At 35.0% G+C, this 23607-nt stretch overlaps 1 protein-coding gene across 5 annotated transcripts; it reads right to left on the bottom strand.

The window, feature by feature from the left end:
* Positions 1-786: 786 nt before the first annotated feature.
* LOC115959872 (TMV resistance protein N-like) lies at positions 787-9763 on the bottom strand. 5 transcript variants are annotated; one of them, XM_031078512.1, is made up of 9 exons: positions 9053-9763; positions 7034-8132; positions 6588-6929; positions 5977-6498; positions 5419-5508; positions 4674-5340; positions 3724-3918; positions 3329-3505; positions 787-1233 (listed from the first exon to the last, which is right to left on the bottom strand). In XM_031078512.1, the coding sequence occupies exons 1-6, from the start codon at positions 9574-9576 to the stop codon at positions 4726-4728; spliced, it is 3192 nt and encodes a 1063-aa protein (XP_030934372.1). In that variant the 5' UTR covers positions 9577-9763; the 3' UTR covers positions 787-1233; positions 3329-3505; positions 3724-3918; positions 4674-4725. The 5 variants fall into 5 exon arrangements, with proteins under 5 accessions (XP_030934372.1, XP_030934370.1, XP_030934371.1 ...); XM_031078510.1 differs by having other exon boundaries at positions 3743-3918; positions 5419-6498; XM_031078511.1 differs by having other exon boundaries at positions 787-1149; positions 5419-6498.
* Positions 9764-23607: the final 13844 nt, after the last annotated feature.

Consider the following 23607-nt stretch of genomic DNA (forward strand, 5'->3'; position numbering starts at 1 on the left):
ATGATGAAATGTGGTACGCACCAGTTATAACAGATAACTCTCTTCACTATGATTTCCTTTGAACATCATTCTAAACTTGACATCCTTTCCCATTCTTTGCACTTTGATTTCCTCTGTTTTGACCTCTCCATGAATTCTTAAGTTTCTCTGAGACCATCTGTGTTAGACATTATCACACCAAACCACTCTGCACAAGAAACTTCTAAGGCTCTTTCCTTTGATACTCAGCTACCCACATGAGTACCTATTGGACCCAAGCACCTATCTATCATATATCATGATAACATACACACATCTGCCCACGTATCCTATGTACTTTCTGAGAAGTGTACTCAGTTGAAATTTCATCAGAAAATGTCACAAAACCGAACCCCCTATGACACATTTTTCTCTCGTCCTAAAGCAAAATGCATCATGATATTAGTTATGCCAATAACGTATGGGCAAAACCCAAAAAGGATCTAACAATTACTAATATGTATTATATGACACAGAAAATGCAATTACTGTACAAAATGAGCTTACAAGATGTGCAAATAACAACATTAAAAAAAAAATGCAATCAATTACAATTAGTTCCAAGAAAAGCCTTCTAAGCAATTACTAATTTTCAATTCTCATCCCAGGATGAATTTGGCAGAACATCTCATCTGTTTCCGATTGGTTTTTCCTTTAAGTGTTCAACGTGTGTTCATTTTCCCTCTTGTAGTCATATCTCAAACATCTTAATTTCAGCCATTACTAGTGTTGCACAATATTGAATTTTTTGCTATATAGACAAGGTGGTAAAATTATTGCTCTGCAAGCAAGCCCATTTTAAAACCTTGAACAAACCCAAGCTGGTTCAACAATACATTTATCACATATGAAGCATTTAAAAAATTGTTATCAAGAAAAAAGATGCAGTAAAATTTTCATTAGCTAACCATCCACACATTCTCAATTAAACTAGATAAAAATCAGCTACTTTTACCTTGGCAAGATACACATCCAAAACATAGCCAAATTGACTGAAATACAACTGCACATTATCAACAGTAGCTTCAATCGGAATACATCTTGTGAAAAGCCTCTTTCCCCCCTTAGCAAATAAACTTGTCAAAGGCTCAACAGTACAGTCATCAGCAGAAGCAGAACCAACCACCATTTCTGCATAGTCATCAGCAAGTCCTCTTTATGTCCAGAAGATAAATAGTCAATTCACAGGCATCAAACCAGTTACATGAGCATGATCTGCAGGAGAAGCAGAGTCAACAGCAATATGCACATCCCCCAACCCCAAAATAAAAAAACAAAAAAACTGAAAGGTTGAGAGCCAATATACTAGCATAACATTGTAAATATTTTCTAATGTACAACAAGCAAATCCAGAATGACTGTAAGCATAACTATTTGATGTCCTGCAAATGGAGAACCAACCCAAAAATTAAGGAATAATATGGGCTTATTTAAATCTTTTGGATACATTTTCCTGTGCAGGTTGACATGCAGAGAACAGTATGAATCAGGCACATGAGATCTTTCAACAAAATTTCAAATTGGGACATTGTCCCATAAAAGTGTGTGAACACTAGCATTGGGCCCAATATTACAAAGATCATATACACAAGCAGTATGCTTCTCTCAGTTGTTACTTCCTATAACTACTTAAAATGATGTGAAGGGCTGGCAATCACATATTCTAATTTAAATTTATTTTGTCATTGCCAATCTAATTCAACTATAATCTACAAACAACAATGGTCTCAAACCTCTTAATCTGTCTGTTACGATGTTTATCCAAAGGAATAGGAAATATATACATTTTGGCAATGTTAATCAATCAATTATTGAAGTGTGAATATGCATTTTGCAGTAAAATTTCCCTTTTTTTATAAAATTCTTGAACTTGACTGTTCTACATCAACTTGTTGGGCTATATGGAGCCTGTTTTGTGTTCAATCCAGTTTGTGATCCGATCTGACTTGGATGCATTACGGTTTTAAATGAGATTTTCTGTGAGCCTTAATTCATGGAGCAGAGGCCTGGACCAGCAAGATCATTATTGGCTTGTTTTGGACCCATTGTTTGGAGTATATATTTTTCACTTCAAAATTATGGGTGACTACATCATTGTACTGTAGTACCTTTGTATTTTTCACCTTGACATAATGAAAATCACAACAACTTCGTGAATGTGTAGGCATATTGCTAAACCACATAAATATTTGTGTAGTGTGGTTGTTCTTTTTTTTCTCTATTTTCTCATCTCACAAGTTATGGGAATTAGGTTAAATTTTCAACACAACATCCGCATCCTACCAATAATTAATTGGTAAGGTAGAGTGTCTGAGTCAATTTGACTTACAAAAGACCACATATGATCTAAAATTAACTTTTGATGTCCTTAACAAAAGTGCACAAATCTAAAATCAAATCAAACAATAAATAACCATGGAAAATTTGATTGACATGAAAATTAAAAAAGAAGAAATGTTTTTTTTTTTTTTTTTTTTTTAAATGAGGAAGTGCTAATATGAGTGAAAGGATGGAAAAGTCATTACTCACCAAATCACAAAGAGTAAGAAATAAATGACATACTTTATTTAAATTTAAGACAGAAGGAAGAGCACAGCAATACTGAAGGCAACTATGCTAGTAGTGGAGGTTGTTTTCCCATATCTTTAAGAAGTGGAGGTTGTTTTCCCATATCTTTAAGAATGGTATCAGTGGGGTTGTCTCAATCTCTCAAGGTAAAATGCCTCATTAGAGCTTCTTGTTCTAATGGGTCATGCCTCATAAATCATAATTATAGTTTTGCATTTTTCTTTCACAATTATCAATCATCAATTGACGAATGACACCCCAATTAACAGATAAAGAGGCCACACAATCCTTTATTGCTTGCTAAAACACTACATATTACCTTGCTGTTAAAAGAATAAGCCCAAATTTCTGCACTATCAAGGTTGGTCAATTTCTAGGAATTGATGCTTTTGTATTATCTGGTAGTCTAGCCCTATTTTGATTTTGTTTATATATTTCAAGGGGTCATGAGTTCATACTTCATAGTATAATCATGGTTTTGTTGATAAAATGCCAAAATCCCTTCCAACCCTTCTTAAAATCTAGATCATAATGAGAAATTGCACAGATAAGCACTAAAAAGCAACAACCCTACCCGCTTCTCACAACCTACATACCTACAACCTCAGCCAAGCCAAAGAGCAAATCACTTCATTATTGTGCAATGTACCAGCCATATAACCAACAAATATTGTCTCAAACTTAAATACAAGCCAAAATTGATTATCAAATTACAAAACCAACATGATAGATAGTGGGTTACCTGCTGAACCAGGGCCACCACAGGGGCAAGGATGGCGCATATGCTCTTCTGGGGCTTCCTTACCAAGTGACCCAGCTCATCTATAAGCAGTACAGCAATGTGGCCATCCCACAACCTGTCCCCAAATAAACAACAATATTCTCCTCCAAAGCTTTTCGGCATAGCACCAACCGGTACCTTCAGAAAACATATATACAAAACAACAAAAAACCACAATAAGGTCCTATTTTCTTGGAATAATACATTTTATTTAAAGGAAAGAAATTGCCAGCTAAGCCAATATATATGTGTGTGTGTGTGTGTATGTGTTTTTTGAAGGGAAACCAAACTATTAAGAACTCAAGAAATAAGTCCGGAACCACTATTTCAGCCCATATGATTCAAAAGCTTTTTACCGTTTTCATTTTAATTAACCTCAAGTTTCCTTGTAGCCAAACAGAAATTGCACCAAACCCAGTTCCACTCCATCATCATCAGCATCAACTCCACAGACACTCAAAGACAGTGTAGTGGTCGTTGTAGTCAGCACCAAACCCAGTGCTCTGGTGGTAGTACGATCATTGTGTAGCCTCTTCATCTGCTATTGGTTTCTAAATGACAAATAAGATGATGAGAAGTTTCTAATTCCAAATTGTCCAGAATCGTATGTAGATGCTTGTACACTAGAAAAGAAAACAAATTTAACTAAATAAACAAATAAAATAAAAGTTTGTTTAGAGCATAACAATAAAGACCATTCTGATCAGCAATAACACAAATAATGATATTTAATTGATAGAAGATAATCCATCAACTACAATATTATAAGGAAAGATAATCCACACACAAACACACCCGGAGTTCTAGACAAAACTTCATTTCTAAAATCAAAATGTCTAAATGAAAAAAAAATTTAATTAAGTTTCTTATATTGGGATCCCAAAAAAACAACAGGAGCCTACTTCAACTATTACAGGCCCAATTATAGGGCAAACTCAATACAAAATCGGAAAACCTAAAGGCATATTTCCAAAGCTTCATACAACTGAAAAAAAAAAAAAAAAAAATCATTGACTCCATTTTCAGATTTCAAAAGGGTTAATGTGGTGAAGAAAAACAAGATCACGTGCCTTTCTTTTTTCAAAAGAGTCCAAATATTCTACTTTCCATTTGATTACACAACAACACTGAAGTGGGGATGCATCTATTCAATTGTATTCTCCTATGGAAAATATTGCAGCAAATATTATAGATAGAACAACAAAAGTTCTGATTTTACCCTTTGGCATAATTGAACAAAAATGATGAACAGTACACATAATCAATTGCAAACTAGTCCAATAAGAAAGAGAAAAAGGTGACTTACAAAAAAATCAAAGGGAGAAAAAGGTCCCACTTTCACTGGGATTCCTCTTTCCTCACACACAATCAGAGTCAGCTTGTCCTTGTATGCATGAATTCCCAATCCAGTTTTCAATTAGATTAGGGTGCTCTGTCCACTTTGGGTGTGGTGCTTCATCATCACCGCTTTCCTTGATTTTGCTATCTTTCTTTGGATCGCCCCCTAAATCATCATCCTCATGATAAGGAGTGATAATACTGCTGCTAGACCCAGGCTTAGTTTGTTTGAGATCTTCAATGTCTTGCTCGAAAATCAAACGGGCTCCACATTTCGTAACCTCCAAGTCTGGACCGTAGGCTTCAAATGTAAGCTCAATTTGGGTGAATTCATTAGCATCCAATTCTTCTATGCGGTAGCTTCCGAAGTGTGTTTCAAAGGGAAAACAGTCGAGCCAAAGATGATACGATTCAATCTTACCAAATTCCTCCGATAAAGGAAGCCACACGTAGGAAGATCGATCTCCGTTGGCTTCAACAGCGCACACTGCGATTCCCATAAGTGTGCCACTTAATAATAAATGTGAAGGCACTTGCAGATTCACTGAAGCCCCCACATTTTGGTGCCTAAACCAATTCGGAATTTCACTTCCAGGAATTGTGAAACATGTGTACCATTTCTGGTTACAGCATCTCTGAAACAAACAAATCATGATGTTTAGAACTTCACTCACATGCAAGAGAGAAAGAGAGAGAGGGAGAGAGAGATAGACCTCAATGATATTCTGTCTTAGAATTGCTGACCACAGGTCACCTTTGCCTTGATTATAAATCAATTTGACGCAATTGACAAGATTTATATTCTGCGAAAAACCATTATCTGGACTTAATGATAATGTTTCCAGTGAGGTACATCCTGTTGCATCGATAAAATACATATTTAATGGAAGCTTAGGCAACATTTGAAGTTGAGTGCAACCACCCAAATAAAGGTTTGTCAAATTAGATAGTTGAATGATACTTTCAGGAAGGCAAACAAAATTATTTCCTTTTAGATTTAATTCTCTTAAAGATGACAAGGACCCCAGAACATTAGGAATCATTTGAATATTGCAATAACTTAAATCCAGTTCCGTCAAAGACCATAAGCCTTGTAGAGAACACTCTAACATGCTCATGGGATCAGGACTTCTTTTTCGTTGCATTAAAGGAAAATTCAGGAGCTTATTGAATGATTTAGATGACCCCACACATCTACTTAGAGATAGTAGTTTGAGATTTTTTAAGTGAACAACAGATAAAGGTAGCCTTGTTATAGCAGTTCCACTCACATCTAGATTTTCCAGGCCTTCGATATTACCCAAATTCTCTGGTAATTCATCAAGTTTTGAGCAGCCAGATAAAGTGAGAATTTTTAGAGACATCAAGCAACAACATGCATTTGAAAGACTTGAAAGGTTTTTACAGTCTCTTAGATCCAATTCAATAAGGCCAGTTAAATGCTCCACTGATAATGGTAGATCTTTTATAGCTGTCTCACTCAAACAGAGTTTCGGCAAACGTGACATGTTTCCTACAATTTCTGGAAATTTCTTCAATCTTGAACAACCACCAAGATCCAAAATTTCAAGTGCTTCCAAGTTGATCTTGTCAGGAAGGCTTTCGAGACATTTGCAACCATTCAAATCCAATTGAATAAGTTGTTTGAGATCTCCAAGAGATGTGTGAATCTTATATAGTCTTGTACAATGTCGAAAAATCAATTGCTTAAGCTTCGAGGCTCCACTAAGGTCTGGCATCTCAATCAAGTTTTGAGAGTCACTTAGGTCAATGAGTCTTAACTCGCCTAAATTCTGTTATAAACCAAAAATATATATATTAGATAAAGTCAAGCCTTAACGAAAACAAATAAAATGCACATTTTCATAACTAAAAATCTTACCATGTTTCCATTCCATAGTTGTTTGATGCTACTAGAATGCATTCTCAATTCAACAAGTTTGTTTAGTTGGAAATTGGTTGGTAAACATTTTAAATGATATCCATGCCATTCGAGAAGACGTAACTCATTAGAAAGATAATTGAGGCCTTGTGGAAGTTGCACCTTACCTCTAATGAGGTCTTTTGGAAGTTGCATAGTACCATTTATGAAGACTTCTGAAAGTTTCTCACTACTAATTTTAAGCAATCTCAAATTTTTCATTTTTGAGAAGGCTTCAGCACTCAGGTGTTCCACTTTTTGAATAGGTATGTTTACCATTATGCCTTCAACTTTCTCTGTTCCCTAATAAGAAAAAACAACGAAATTAGAATAATTGGTAAATTGTTAGAAAATTTTATAAAAATATATATACTTTTTTAAGTTCAGGTTTGTACTAGTCAACTTACAGAATCATTTTTCAATACATGAATGACATCATCATAAATCCACAACCTACTACGTCCACCAGGTTCTTTAGGAGATTCACGACGAACGATTTCTTGACCCATATCTTGTAGCAAATCATGCATCCACAAAGTTCCATTGTAATAAATGGTTATGAGAGATTTGTCCTTAAGAACACCAATATCGTAGTCTAGAGAATTATAAAAACTTCCAAATATATCTCCTATGCAATCTTTGTTCTCTCCTTTGAAAAAACATGCAATATCTAGAAACAATCCTTTCTCCGAATTTGTAAGCCCATCAAAACTTATTTGAAGTATATCCAAAATGTTTCTATTAGGTTCTTTTTTTAGTTTATAAAGGGCACTTTTCCATTCATTCGTTCTTTTAGAAAACAACAAAGAACCTAAAACTTTAAGAGCTAAAGGAAGGCCTTTAGCATAATTCACAAAGTCCTTAGACAAATCCACAAAATTTTCTTCAGGATGGGGTTTCTTAAAAGCACTCCAACTAAAAAGCTCCAAAGCTTCATCATCATTCAACCCCGTAATGTTATATACATCATCCACACCGCATCTTATCAACAAATGGCTATCTCTGCTTGTTACAATGATTCTACTTCCAGGACCAAACCAATCATGCTTCCCTGCCAATGCTTTTAGTTGTTCATCTCCATCCACATCATCAAGAATAATAAAAACATTTTTATTACGTAGTATATTCCTTATAACATTGATTCCCCCCCAAACATCCCATATATTTATTTCACTTTCCATGAGGATCTGAGAAAGAAGTTGTTTTTGTAAAGAAACTAGACCTTGATTTTTAGTTTCTTCTCTAATATTAACAATAAAGCTTCTACCTTCAAAATTACCAGAAATTCTTCTATAAATTTCATGTGCAAGGGTTGTTTTGCCCATTCCACCCATCCCGCATATCCCAACAAAGCGAACACCACCCAACCCTTCACCTATGTATGAATCCAACATTTCCTCCACACAGGAGTCCATTCCAACTAGGTCCTCGGAAACACATGGGAGTTTGTGAAATAGCTCACTAAATATCCTTCCAATGATTGTTTGTATAATTTTTGATTCATGCCTGCAAAGAAAATAGTAAAACAATAATTTTTATGATGCAAAGCTAGCTACATTTAGAGACAAAGCATTCATCATAAACATAATCTTAGCTTTGTTAAGCGACATTGAGAGTGCCTAATTATAATTAGAAATTCATTACTAGATGTATTATGAGGACAATTTTAGAGCTATTGGGGGCCAAATTTGTCGCAAGGTCTGTGTAAAGTTTATACTTACACGTCTACAATCTAGTCCTACTAGGATTAGAATAGGGTTAGTCTAGGTTATTCTATAAATAGTTAAATACTCTCTTATCATGTGGCCAAATAGAAAAAAAAAGTTGAGTAATAATAATGAACGTATGAGAAATCTACCAAAAAAACAAAGTATATATGGGATTAGAACCTACTTATTATAGACTTTGGAAATAACTACTGATTAAGTAGATGTCTAAACACATTTGTCCTGTGATGAGTCTAGTCATGCTTTTCACATAAATAAGTATTAGACATTTTGAACTAAAAGGAGGCAAGAATTTGAATTGAGGCATTAAAGGGTCAACTATAAATACCAAACAAATCACTTTAAAGAATGCGGATTAATTGCTAAGTTTGTGTCTTAATTTGTATATATTGAGTAAATCACCAATATACATACACTACCATGCTTCAAACTACCCAAATGTTCTTCAACCAGGGTCCAATTTGATATTATATATAATGTCCTAAGTTCATAATATACATGCAGGAGATAAACAGAAATTTTCTCTGGTTTGATTGATTTGAAAAGGTTTTTTTTTTTTTTTTTTTTTTTTTTAATTCTTGTTAGTCCATGGGAAAGTCGGCAAAATTTTAGTGTAGAAAATTAAGATATTGATAACAGCATGATTCCGCAAATCAAAAGGATAATATTATGAACAAAATTACTCAAGCCAAATGTTACCTATCATGCAAATGCCATCCAGATATATCACCCACGTCTTTCAAAGCAGCTTTCCATGCTTGCACATCTTCTGTGCTAATCCTGGTATCTTTCTCATGTTTAGCAAAGACTTCAGCAAGAATGCCATTCTGGTTCCTTACATCAGAGGGATCCACATGATAAAAGACAGGCAAAACTGTCAATCCAGTCTCCTTCTTGCATTTAACAATTTTTGCTAGTTCAATTAAGCACCACCTTGAAGAAGTATAGTTTGTTGAGAGAACAATAATAGCATATTTGGACTCCTCTATTGCTTTTAAGAGCTCTTGAGAAATATATTTTCCTCGCTCAAGTTTTTCATCATCCCGGAAAGTAATAATACCCTTTTGTTTCAAAGCAGTATAAAGATGGTCTGTGAAATTCTTTCGGGTGTCAACACCACAAAAACTAAGGAACACGTGGTATTTCCATGGAGGGCAAGAAGAAAAAGAAAAAGATGATGAAGAAGTTGAAGAGGGGGTGGAGGAAGTTGCTTGAGTGGCCATGGAAGCAATCGGTAACTTACTAGCTTGTTAAGCGATGCGTACCAGAGAGTGTTGCAGACTTAGAGAATGGGAGCAACAATAAGAGATTTTAAGTTTCCCTAGCAAGGCTGAGTGAACTTATGAACTTTTTTTTTGGGTTGAAGACCAGCAATGAATTTTCCCACTTGCTTTTGTTTTGCCTATAAAGTTGGCCATTTTCACACCATAAATTCTGGCTTTATGGTGTGAAAATATCAAGTTAGCCATTGGTTGTTGTTTAAGCCCGTGGGGCCATGTCGACATATGGTGAGGCAAAAGCAAACTATGCAGAACGCCACTTTTAATCAAGGCACTCAACTAATTGGTTAAAAAAAGCTTTAAACAATTAGAACATTTATATTTTTTTTATAGGATAGTGTTAACAGTTACAATAAAGTTTTCGTTAATTATAATTTTTTTTTACTTTTTTTGACAAAATTGTCTTTTTCTTTTATTGTTTATGCCATTTTTTCAATTTTATAGGCATTATTTGGTATCTTTTTTGACTTTATGACAAAAAATTTTATCTTTTTTTTTTGCACTTAACAACCACCGACCGGTGCTTGTTAACCTTCACTTTTTTATTATTTTGGAATGTGAATGCGTTTGTTTATCGTTTTTATTTTTCTTTTCCGGGCCTTGTTACTGTGCTGAACGTGTCAGACAAGTTAGTGTCATTTCACATTTGTCATTATTGTTTTATGGACTTTCAAATCCAACTAAATTTGATGCTTTTTCACGTGGGGGCCACGTGTGCAGACCTTTTCTTTCTTCTTAATTTTATTTTTACTATCAAATTCAAACCAAGTTAGTGTCATTTCACGTGGACTCCCATTTGTGCAGACTTTCCTACGCAAAGGAAAATACCCGGAAGCTATCCAAAAAAAAAAAAACCGCCTGGAAGGGGAAGACAAGGTCCACTTTCACAATTGCACTCTCAATATTTCCCAATTTACCAAAATGGTCTACCATGAGCCGTGAAAAAAAAAAGGGTGATAAGTTTATGTAAATAATGGGGAACAAGTTTCTACCCTATCAACCACTTAAACATATTGCAAAATTGAGTATAAAATTGACTTTATACTTATGTTTATTTGAATAGATTACTTGTGAATGCCAGTCCCTCTCTAGGTTATTTTTGTTAAATAATACTGTTTTAAAAAAAAAAATAAAGGAAAAAGTTTGTTTATAGCTAATGGCTAGTTGGCTACAACTCCTACTAAAAAAATAACATGTTTATATATTTTGGAAATCTAACTGCTGAAGTGTTTGTTCTTCATGTTTTTAACATATATATAAAATTTTATATCAATCAGATGTTATTTATTATTTAATTTATAAATTTATTTTTAATGCATAATTTTAGATTATAAAAACTTGAAATTTAAACATTTGATTGATAATATAGTTATTAATCTTTATTATATTGAAAATTTTGCAAACATGAAGCATATAAAAAGAAAATATAATCCACCCATGCATTATTCAAAATTCACATTTAATAAAAGATTAATTAGTGGAGTCAGGGCTCTTGGCAAACTTTGTCCTAAAATAAAAAGGAAATGGTTGGCAAGACAAAACTTTAGAGATGAAATGACATATGTACTTCTCTATTAATCAAGTGGTCATCCAATCTGTAACTATAATTTCTTCAATACAATAATGGAGTTATGCTATTATGCCAATAATTGAGGTGATCTTAATAAGATAATACCTTGTAGAAAAGAAAACAAATTGGATTATGTGAAGGCTAGTTAGCCAGAAGGTACTATTAAAACTGTACAAACTGTGCCTATAGCCTAATCCAAGGATATTAACTAATCTGGGGATGGTCAAATAAGGTTATTATAGGAATGGTATAAGAAGAAGGAATAAGGATTGTATATAATAGTCCAAAATATGTTCGAGGAGAAAAGTCATCTCGAAAACAGAGATCCGAAGTCAGTAAGAATGTCTTATCATCCTGGACATCCTTTAAGGTTGTATCACGATTAGAAGTCGGACATTAGATAAGGGAGGAGTAAAGGGAGGCAACAAATATCTTCAAAAGCTGCTACTTCCATATTAAATGCATCTCAGCTAACTCTCTGACCGCATTAATGTGGAGGTGATACATAAACAGTGGTTAAGCAGCCTTACAACTGCTAGTTGAAGGTTCTGGAAGGTGTTGGATGGGACAAGAATGAGTTCCTAGAAACTAACCTACACGTGTATGGTAGGGATGATACCAAAATTATAGTATATAGCATGGAGAGGTGACATAAATGAGGGGGATGGATAAGTCAAGAAATCTTTGTAATAATCCTTTGAACTCTAGAACATTAATCATCAACTAGATATTATAATATAGTTCCTCGGACTGTACCGAGGACAAATTTTCTCATTTCACTTGTGTTTGATCCTTTTAAATAAACAACTGTTATTGTCTTTCTTACCAAATAGAATTAGTTCTTTTACCCACGCTCTACAAATTCATTGTTTGGGCTTATTGAGTTAAAACTCAATCCTATATTAGGTTCAATCCAAATTCAGTCCTTACAGATTATAAAAAGAGTTGTGTTTTTTTTTTTTTGGCTAAATATAATAAGGGTTGTGTTAACGGGCACCTTACGGTGCCTATTAACAACAGCTTTTACACATCTTTTTTACTTTTTGCAACTTTTTGTCTTTTTTTGATAATTTTTTTATCTTTTTTGGTAAAATTTTAAATAGCTTTTTGTCTTTTTTATTAACACAACAGAAAATCTTAACAAGCACCACACGGTGCTCATCACACTGTGCTTATTAACCTTTCCTTTATAATAAATAGAATTTTACCAATTCATTGACTTAGTATTTCTATATCTACTTATGCTTCACTGTTTTTTCCTTTTTCTGTCTTTCTTCGCCTTCTTCTTCTTTTATTTTCTTTGACTATCAAACCCAACTTTAGCTACGTTTTTCCCACGTGGGCTCCATCTTTGCAGGCCTCCATATGCAAACGAAAATACTTGGAAGCTATCAAAAACAGGAGATTCTAGCCTTTTACCCTTAATTTTTAAAAAATTTAGCAATATGCCCCTATTTCGAAACTACATAGGGATATGCCCCTGTTTCGATACTCGATTACCTTAAAATCGAGTTTTAATGAAATACTCGATTCGTAGAAAAACGAGTTATACCGAATAAAACTAAAACAAAAAAAAAAAAAGCATAGAACTCGATTTTAGGGAAGTCGAGTTCCAAAACGCCACAATAGGGATTTAAAACGTCACTATAGGGCCTAAAAACGCCACTATAGGGCCCCTTAACCTGGTGTGGGGACTTATAAAAAAAATTTTGCAGGAAAACGCCGCTATAGAGTTCTAAAATGTTACTATAGGGCCCCTTGAACTTGGTATGGGGAATTATAAAAAAATTTTGCTGGAAAACGCCACTATAGGGCATCAAAACGTCACTATAGGGCCTAAAAACGCCACTATAGGGCACCCAGAACAGGGCGATTACACTTATAAAAAAATTTTACAGGAAAACGCCGCTATAGGTCTTAAAACGTCACTATAGGGATTAAAAACGCCACTATAGAGCACCCTAAATATGGGCCAATCACACTTATAAAAAAATTTGCAAGAAAACGCCGCTATAGGGATTTAAAACGTCACTATAGAGATTAAAAACGCCACTATAGGGCTCCCTGAATATGGGGCAATTACAGTTATAAAAAAAAATTTTACATGGAACTCGATTTCCTGAAACTCGAGTTCCTGGAAATTTTTTTTTTAATTTTTTATATATTTTTTTTTAAGTTTGATTGCGCATAACTCGATTTTCTACAAATCAAGTATTTAATTGAACACGATTTTAGGATAATCGAGTATCGAAACAGGGGCACACTCCTATATAGTTTGCAAATAGGGGTATATTACCAATTTTTTTTTTAAATTAAGGGTAAAATGCCAGAATTTCCATCAAAAACATCAAGGAAAAAAAAAAAAAAAGGAAATGAAAAACATGTGAATGTGGAGGGCCATATGCATATAGAATCTAATTTTTATTTTCTAAAAAAAAAAAATTGTATGAACCTCATCCTCACGTGGAAGATGGGTCAAATGTTCATTTTCTTTGACCCATCAACTATTTTTTTTTTTTTTAGAGTCGGTGGGCAAGTGGGCATAAAGTCTTTCTCCTTTAATTTATTATCAAACCAATTTCTGATTTTTTCACAGGAAAATACCTAGAACCTATCCAAAATAAAATAAACAAAAGGAAAACGGAAAATTTTATCCAAAACAAAATGCACTCACTCAATATCATAATTTATTAAAATTGAAAAATAATTTCAGTTTGTAACACAGGATACTTAATTGAACAATAATATCTTTACTTTTTTTATAAAAAGTATTAAAAGTAATACAAATTTTATTTTTTAAAAATTTATTAATAGATGTGATAATAATGAATGTGATTGATACTAATTCATCATGATAATAAATGAATATTTAAAATTATTTTTATTATCGATAATCTGTAAGATTATGCTTCACTCTTTTTTCCTTTTTCTGTCACTTTCTTCTTCTTGTGTTTTCTTTGACTATCAAACCCAACTTTAGCTGCTTTTTCCCCACGCGGACTTCATCTGTGCAGACCTCCATATGCATGGGAAAATACATAGAAGTTATCAAAAAAAAAAAAAAAAGGAAATGGAAAACACTCAATTTTATTTGAGGAACCACATCCTCATCTTTCATCTTTTATAGAGTTTGGAAACTCTAATGCTCTTTCAAGTCGGTTTGTACGGACTTAGCTTCTTTAATATATGCGTTTGTTTACTTGAAAAATAAAAAATTGCACACTTAATTTCAAGATTTTTTAAAATAATTTATGTGAGTTGTAGAAGAAAAAAAATGATAAGTTCATATAAAAAGTTGTGAATAGAAAGTCTCCACCCTACCATTTATAATCAACTACTTAAACATGTTATAAAATTGAGTATACAATTGAATGTATTCTTCGATTAATATGAATAAATTACTTGTAAATTTTGATCCCTCCATCTTATTGTGCCCATTCAAAATACAAACTATTTCAGGATGATATAAAATAAAAATAAAATAGATTTACATGTGAATTTTGGTCATTCAAATTGTAGCTGTGCAGAAAAGACAATATATTAAATTATATTAAGGAGAATTTAATTTTATTCATTGAAGTAGTTTTCCTATATATTTCCAATAATTGTACCCTTAATTTTAGGACAATATGTTGTTGTATCCTAGGCCCTTCCATGTCCAGGTGCTATATTTAAAATATTTGCCTTGTTACTTGTTGATATTGTATCATAGCGGTATCCAATGTCCATGACACTAGTAGGAATATATAGGAATACATAATCTAGTGTTTCTATTCAAACATTTCTGTCCATGCTCTATGCATCCATTAAGTGCCAATTAAGTTCAAAATGTTGTTATAACACACTAAACTGAGCCATTGTGGAGACATTTGGAAAAAATATTTAATTAATCTACGTCAATATTAGTTTTTTCTTAATTACTCTTCCATTTCTTTTACCTGCTTCTCTCTCTCTCTCTCTCTCTCTCTCTCTCTCTCTCTCTCTCTCTCCATTGTCAAATTGTTTTTCTCATTTCTCCTTTCTCATGTTAATGGTCCAAACAAGTTTTGAAATATCCACATCTGAGCACCGTAGTTAGTTAAGTAGTGAAGTTTCACATTGAATAATAATGACAAGAGTGAGTGATTAATATAATATAATTGGGCCTAAATTCATTGGCTTAAACTTTTAGGTTAAATGATGTCTTAATATATTATGTTATCTTACTGATCAATTGGAGTCTCCCGAGCAAATTAAGAACCTATTAAATACATTGAGGAATGTGAAATGTGGGGACTCAAGATGCAACATTAATTAGTACTCAGACACACAAAAAGGTTTGATGTGGCCCACAAAAGCTATATTCTTACTCCAATTGAGTGATTGTTTTGAATTTAATAGTTTATAGTTCCATTTTTGTTGTGACATTGTCTCAACATCCAATTGTGAGCTAGAAAAATGGTTTATAAAAGTTGAGACAATGTCACAACAAAAATTTTTTGGAGGCAATGCTAAATTTTTCCAATTGATTTCACCATTGTGAATCTTATTTGGTGTATTTCTTGTGATTTTTTTACCTTTAAGGAGAAGTGGTTTTTTCATGCAAATTCTTGTGTTTGTGTGCGATTGATATTTTGTCTTGATAATTCTAGTGATTATATTGAATAATTGATTAAAATTGTTAATTGATTGTCTTAATTTACGCCAAATTAGTTTGGGACTCAATTGTTTTTACAAAATAATATACTAAACCTGGAATTAGAAGTCTTTTCTTTTAAAAATTTTCTAAATAGCATAATTTTAGGAAAAATTTACTAAATAAAACCTAACCAAACTTACTTAGTTATGTAGCACTTTTTTGGAATTTGAGTTTAGTAAAGTGAAACCCGAGTTTTTCAAACTCAAGTTCCACGTGAAACCAAGTTTACCAAACTCAAGTTCCAGAAAAGAAAAAATGCTAAATAATTAAATAAGTTTGACTTGGTGCTTTTTTTTCTAAGTATTTCCTAAAATTATGCTATTTGGCCAAAAAAGCCTTTTCTTCTTCCACTTCTTCTCTTCTATTTTTATTTATTTATTTTTATTTTTAAGCTTTACTTACTTATTTGACGTCCACCACCGACCCTTCGCCAATACCCACCCTCAAACGAAAAGAAGAAAATGGGATGAAGGTGCTAATGTGTGAAGACAATGACAAATGCAACCATCAAACATATTAAAAAAATTATAGTGTTAAGTGTCTGGTCTGGGTCCTTCTTCTTACTCCTCAAGGCTGAGAAACTAAAAGATTGTTGCATTCTTGCATCCACACACACCCAAAAAAAAAAAAAATTGGCCATGCTATTTATTTTGTGTGTGTGTGTGTGTGTATGAGTGTGGAATTGTGGATAATTTAGGAATTTTTGATGATATGAAACAAAACAATACAAAAACACTTGAAACACTTAAGACATTAGCTATTCCACTACAAGGACATCTACCCTGACATAAATTCCATACTCAAGATAAAAGCAGTGTTGAATTTTGACATTATTCCAACCTAGTTCTACAAAGTCTAACACAAAGACACAAGTCTTCCAACTGAACTACAACATCATACTGAATTTGTTGCTAATCAAACCCAATATCTTGTTTTTGCAAACAAACCAATCACAAACCTAGAAACTAGCAAACTTTTAAGCAGAAGTCATGAAGGATGGAATTAGGTATACCACTGTTAGAATGGAGAACTTGTTTACGATAGAGTTGCAGCCACTTCATTTAGTTATTTACTGTACCACTTAATGGGCCCTGCTAGCCCATCTTTTGCTTCTCTCTCATGGAATTCAACTTCTCAAGCCTCCAACCATCATGGAGCCTAGCTATGAAGCTATCAGCCTTGATGTTCACATGAGGGCTGGGGCAGAACACGAACCCACCAACACCAATACTAACACCAACAACAACACCATCATGAAATTCAACCAAATAGCCCTCATGACACTAACACAATAATTCTTATAATTCATAAATTCCTTATGCACAAAGAAACATGAGGCTATATTAGCTAATTCACAAAAAAAAAAAAAAAAAAAAAAAAAAACAAGGATAACACCAGTGCCAAAACTCTATAAACAAAAAAAAATGTTTTTATTTGTTGCAATATGGGGCCGTTTGGTAACGTTGTTCAAGTAACATTGTTTGTATTTTTTAGAAATACGTGTTAGTAAAAAAGTGTGTAATGTTGTTTAAAAACTAAAAACATATTGTTAAACTCCTCTACCAAATGGCCCCTTCAAGTTTTTAGGAGACAAAGACATAATTGACTGTAAATCTTAATTTGCTTTATTTTTTTTTAAGTCATAGAGATGCTTCAACAAGGAACTGAAAATTTGATACCAAAGCATTATACCAAAATTTGCCAATCAATGCAATGACTTCAAGTATGCCTTTGACCTATTCAATTCTATGCCTCTACAATCTCAATTGTAAACAATACACCAAATATAAACACATAAACAAACAGAGTATGAACATTTGTTAAACACTTTAATAGTTAACAAATTTGAAAGGAGAGTGAAATACAGAAGGAAACCCTAAGTTTTGAGAACTAGATAAAAAAGAGTAAATTTATTGAATTTGATGGCAAGGAAAGCTATAACTCTGTTTGGTTGCCGAGAAAAAATAGAAAGGTTTTCTTAGCAACCAAATAAGAAAAGCAAAGTAATTGCGGAGAGAGAGAACTAATCCGTGCCTAATCAAAGGAGTTGAAACCACTGCATATTAAAGTAGAAAATTAAAGCTTTTATTAACATTTTTTAGTGACCGTGGATAAAAATATGTGTTGTTTGTAGTACAAGTAGCCAATAACACGGGCAAAACTCAAAAAGGATATAATAATACTAATATATAACAATAATGTAAAGTATATGCAATTATAATACAAAATCAATTGCCATGATGTGCAAATAGAAAGGTTTAAAATACATGCTGTAAGGACACAATTTGTAACGACCCATAATAGTGTTGGGTTCGCACATAAAAAGGCCCAAATAATATCACTTATAGAGCATGGGTTTGAAAGGCTAGGCCTCAGTCATCAGACGGTGGGTTTTTCGTGGTGTTCATACATAGTTAAGTCGTGTTCGCCCTAGGAGTCTTTCTCCTGGAGGCGGGTTAAGAGGCTCTGGTTTTTGGCCATTTTTCCCAGCCTTTTCTCTGGATTGCTTGCTTTTCCTTTTATATTAGCATGGGTTCCTTATCCTTTGTCCACGTGTAGGATCGACTTTTCCAAGACTGATACTTGTCCCATTAGCCCATGTCCAGAGTGGTTAGGGGTGGTTGTAAAAGCTGGGGAGTATGACTCTGTCAGGTGCAGAGTATTGAATGGCAGTAACGGCAGCTTTCCCTGGTCTTTTACACTTTCCAGCGTATCCTTCTCTATTGACCTAGATATTTTAGATTTTTTCCAAACTGTTCCTATACCGTTTTTGCCCTTCCTTTCAGTGAGACCTCGGACATGCCGAGGACTGAATCGTCCTCGGCTGTGTCCCAAGACTATTTTGTACTTGTATTACCGATCCTGGGCCATAACCTTCCTCGGCTCGGGCCTTGAGTCCCAATGAACAAATGGGCCAGGTCCACAAATTATTGGACCCCACAATAGCCCCTTAAAATCCTGCTGCCCGACCTCTTGGTTGGAGAGGAGGGTTTTGGTAATGCCAAGCCTTTATTATGGCTCGTTTAACTCAGTCCTTCATTAATGTTGGTGTCTCTTCATCTGCCCAGGAAACATACCGGGCTACGAGACATTCCTCTAAATTCATTCACAATGCGTTCTTGCCGTTTGCTTATCCAAAACGCGCCTTTAATGATTTCCCTTTACGAGACCATTTAAATTTGACGGTTATTGACGATGTGGAGAAGTGGAACGGGTATATTCTCGTTAACAGATTTTCTTGGAAATCTGGACAGATTAAATACCTTCCGTTTTGCCCTTCATATAAGAAGAAAAACAAGAGGTTATTTCTCTTGTACAGAGACCCTTTTAATCCTTCTAAAATCTGAAACACTTAGCCTCCTCCAGAGTTTACTTTATCCGCTAGTTACACCTTAAATTGTGTTACGTTCGAGATAGGAGTAAGTAATGAAGGAACCACACCCCTCCTAGAAATATCATGTTCCTATGAAGCTCAAAATGGCTCGGTCAGGACAGGGATGGCAGAGACTCAAGATCCTTCTTACCCTCATTTCAGCCAAAATCCGAAGCAGGGGATCGTCGCGTCAAACTTTTGGCGCGACTGAGCTGGGGTCACCCATTATCAGTACCAGCCGCTCTCTTGTGAGCATAGCTAACATGGCACCAGCGTGTTAGGAGTTAGGACTGACGCAGGGACAAAGTATCCCTGCTTCTTCCTCTCTTCCTTCACTGGTGCCTCCTTTTGCCTCTCTTTCTTCTTCTTTCCACCACCAGACCCATCCTGGTGCTTTTCCTTCTTCCTCTTCTTCTCCTCTCCCACCAAGGAAGGTCCTCCTCTCAATATGGATGCTAATGGAGCAGAGTTTGGAAAGACTTGGGAGCAGAGCTTAAAAAGATTTCTGGCTGTTCGTTTGTGTTTGTTTTTTTTTTTTTTTATTGTTTTAGTAACTCGTTTTCTATATAGGCTTGTTTAAGCCCTTCATTGTACACTATAATACCCCTTTATATTAATAAAAATTATCATTGTTTTATCTCGTATGTTCTATCTCTTCTTTTTTGGAATGGATATGTCGTAAATAGACGCACTACTTGGCGACTTCTCTTTTATTTCTATACTATGAACGATGCTTAGGGCCAAAATCCCAGTTAATAAAAAGATCTTGCTCCGTGCTTATTGAAACTATCCGACGTAATAATACTGAATCGAACAAATGATACTTAGGGCTGAAACCCTTATTAAGAAGAAAAGGAAAAGATATTGTGATGAGCTTATTAGGGCTGTCTGGCATAATACCACCGACCTGAGAACACAATACTTAGGGCCGAAATCCCTTACCAAGAGAAAAGACGCTATCATGAACTTACGAGTGCTATTCGGCATAATAATATCAACTTGAACAAATGACACTTAGGGTCAAAGCCCTTGCTAAGGAAAAGATATTATTATGAACTTAATAGAGTTGTTTGGCACAATAATGCCGACCTGAGAAAACAATACTTACCCCAAAATAGCCGAGATGACAGCTGAATGCTCGGTGCGGTGTAGGAGGTAATCATCCGAAGACATACAACCTAAAAATGAACAGCCCTTTCAGGTTCCTGAGTAATAAGGTGTTTCACCATCTTCCTAATAACTTTCATAGCTTTAACCTCTTCTGGTATTTGATTCTAGGATTGAGCAACTTAGAATTTTTATTAAGTAACCGACCTTTCCATAGGTTTGAGTCCGAGGACCATGCAATACCTTGATTCTATCCAAAACTTGATTTTGGTAAGTAGTTGGTTTCCCCATTGGTTTGAGTCCGAGGACCATGCAATACCTTGGTTCTGTCCAAAACTTGATTTTGATAAGTAGTTGGTTTCCCCATAGGTTTGAGTCCGAGGACCATACAATACCTTAGTTCTGTCCAAAACTTGATAGATATTGCTAAGTAGTTGGTTTCCCCATAGGTTTGAGTCCGAGAACCATGCAATACCTTGGTTCTGTCCAAAACTTGATTTTGATAAGTAGTTGGTTTCCCCATAGGTTTGAGTCCGAGGACCATGCAATACCTTGGTTTTGCCCAAAACTTAATTTTGATAAGTAGTTGGTTTCCCCATAGGTTTGAGTCCGAGGACCATGCAATACCTTGGTTTTGCCCAAAACTTGATAGATATTGATAAGTAGTTGGTTTCCCCATAGGTTTGAGTCCGAGAACCATGCAATACCTTGGTTCTGTCCAAAACTTGATTTTGATATTGATAAGTAGTTGGTTTCCCCATAGGTTTGAGTCCGAGGACCATGCAATACCTTGGTTCTATCCAAAACTTGATAGATATTGATAAGTAGTTGGTTTCCCCATAGGTTTGAATCCGAGAACCATGCAATACCTTGGTTCTGCCCAAAACTTGATAGATATTGATAAGTAGTTGGTTTCCCCATAAGTTTGAGTCCGAGGACCATGCAATACCTTGGTTCTGCCCAAAACTTGATAGATATTGATAAGTAGTTGGTTTCCCCATAGGTTCGAGTCCGAGGACCATGCAATACCTTGGTTCTGTCCAAAACTTGATTTTGATATTGATAAGTAGTTGGTTTCCCCATAAGTTTGAGTCCGAGGACCATGCAATACCTTAGTTTTGTCCAAAACTTGGCTTTAATAAGTAGTTGAGGGAATTACCCCCTCAACTACGGCATGGGACCTTGGTTTAAAGGGAATTAGCTTCTTGGCCAAGCCCCTAGAACCATTCATGCTGCTGATGCTACAAAGCGCAGCCCCTAGTAAAGAAACATAGCCCCTAGCGGAACTTTACGCTAGAACACTACATCCAGCTGTTGGAAATGATATGGGGGATTGTCTCAACCCACTACCTGTGTCAAAACACAAGCCTTTCCCACAGACGACGCCAATTGTAAGGACATAATTTGTAACGACCCATAATAGTGTTGGGTTCGCACGTAAAAAGGCCCAAATAATATCATTTATAGAGCGTGAGTTTGAAAGGCTAGGCCTCAGTCATCAGACGGTGGGTTTTTCGTAGTGTTCATACATAGTTAAGTCGTGTTCGCCCTAGGAGTCTTTCTCCTAGAGGCGGGTTGGGAGGCTCTGGTTTTTGGCCATTTTTCCCAGCCTCTTCTCTGGATTGCTTGCTTTTCCTTTTATATTAGCATGGGTTCCTTATCCTTCGTCCACGTGTAGGATCGACTTTTCCAAGACTGATACTTGTCCCATCAGCCTATGTCCAGAGTGGTTGGGGGTGGTTGTAAAAGCTGGGGAGTATGACTCTGTCAGGTGCAGAGTATTGAATGGCAGTAGGGGCAGCTTTCCCTGGTCGTTTACACTTTCCAGCGTATCCTTCTATATTGACCTAGATATTTTAGATTTTTTCCAAACTGTTCCTATACCGTTTTTGCCCTTCCTTTCAGTGAGACCTCGGACATGCCGAGGACTGAATCGTCCTCGGCTGTGTCCCAAGACTATTTTGTACTTATATTACCGATCCTGGGCCATAACCTTCCTCGGCTCGGGCCTTGGGCCCCAATGAACAAATGGGCCAGGTCCACAAATTATTGGGCCCCACACATGCAATCAATTAGTACCAAGAGAGTTATTACTTTGCAATATGCAGCCTTGGATGAATTTGGCAGAATATCTCATCTCTTTTCCAATTGGTGCTACCACTAAGTTTTTCATCATATGTTCATTTTCCGTCTTGTAGTCATATGTTAGGCATCTCTATTGTGTAAGTGTATTTGGGTACAAGTATGTGTGTGTGTTAATGCAGGAGTATACATGTACTGATGCAGGAGGGTATGTGTACTAATGATGAGGTGTGTGTGTATTGCTGCAAGGCTGTGCGTGTGAGTGTGCATTGCATACCTGAGGGTAGTTAGTTAGTTACTGTCAGTTGGTTATAGTTGGTTAGTTAGTTAAGGACTTGATGTATAAGATGAAGAGGAGTAGTTACAGATGGATTCATTGAATAATATCTTCAAATTGGATATATATATATATATCTCTCTCTCTCTTATTCACGTCTTTCATCTCTCTCTCTCCATCGCTGAATCTTCACAAGCCTCTTTCTTCTCTCTCTTTCACACAGTCTCATCTTGAATTTTTTTTCCATTTAACCTTATTATTAGAAGAATTTGTTTAGTTGACAAGTTGCGAAAGAAAGTGGAAAACTAGCATCTTGAGTTTTTAAAACTCGAGTTCAATAGCAAATCGAGTTTTAAAAACTCGAGTTCCAAAGTTTTGAGGCAACTGACGTGCATAAAAATTTCATGTGGAATCCATGTGGAACTCGAGTCTCTAAGATTCAAGTTCCAGTCCGTAGTTACGAAATACAACCCCACAAACGTACCTGACTTTAGAAAGAAGAAGCTCCAATCAAGAACCAACCCAGTACCCACCAATCTCCAGCAAATGTTCAACCCTTCAAAACCCAAAAAGCAATAAGACCCTTTTCAATACAAACCAAGACAACAAAAGCAAGCAATGCCCACAACCGAAGACAACAAAAACAAGACCCTTTGTTATGGATCTTCTTCTTTTTTCTTTCTTTCTTCTGGGTTTCCTTCTTTTTTTTTTTCTTTTTTTTTCTTTGGGTTCTTTTTATTTTTTATTTTTTGGGTTTGTATGTTTTTTGTTTTCTGTTTGAAATCTTTTTTTTTTGGGTTTGTATGTTTTTTATTATTTGTTTGAAATCGAGTGTAAAAAAACTCGAGATTCATGTTTTTTTGAACTCGACTATTAAAAACTCGAGA

The sequence above is a fragment of the Quercus lobata genome, chromosome 9 (assembly GCF_001633185.2).
Source record: "Quercus lobata isolate SW786 chromosome 9, ValleyOak3.0 Primary Assembly, whole genome shotgun sequence".
In the NCBI taxonomy this organism is placed as follows: Eukaryota; Viridiplantae; Streptophyta; class Magnoliopsida; order Fagales; family Fagaceae; genus Quercus; species Quercus lobata.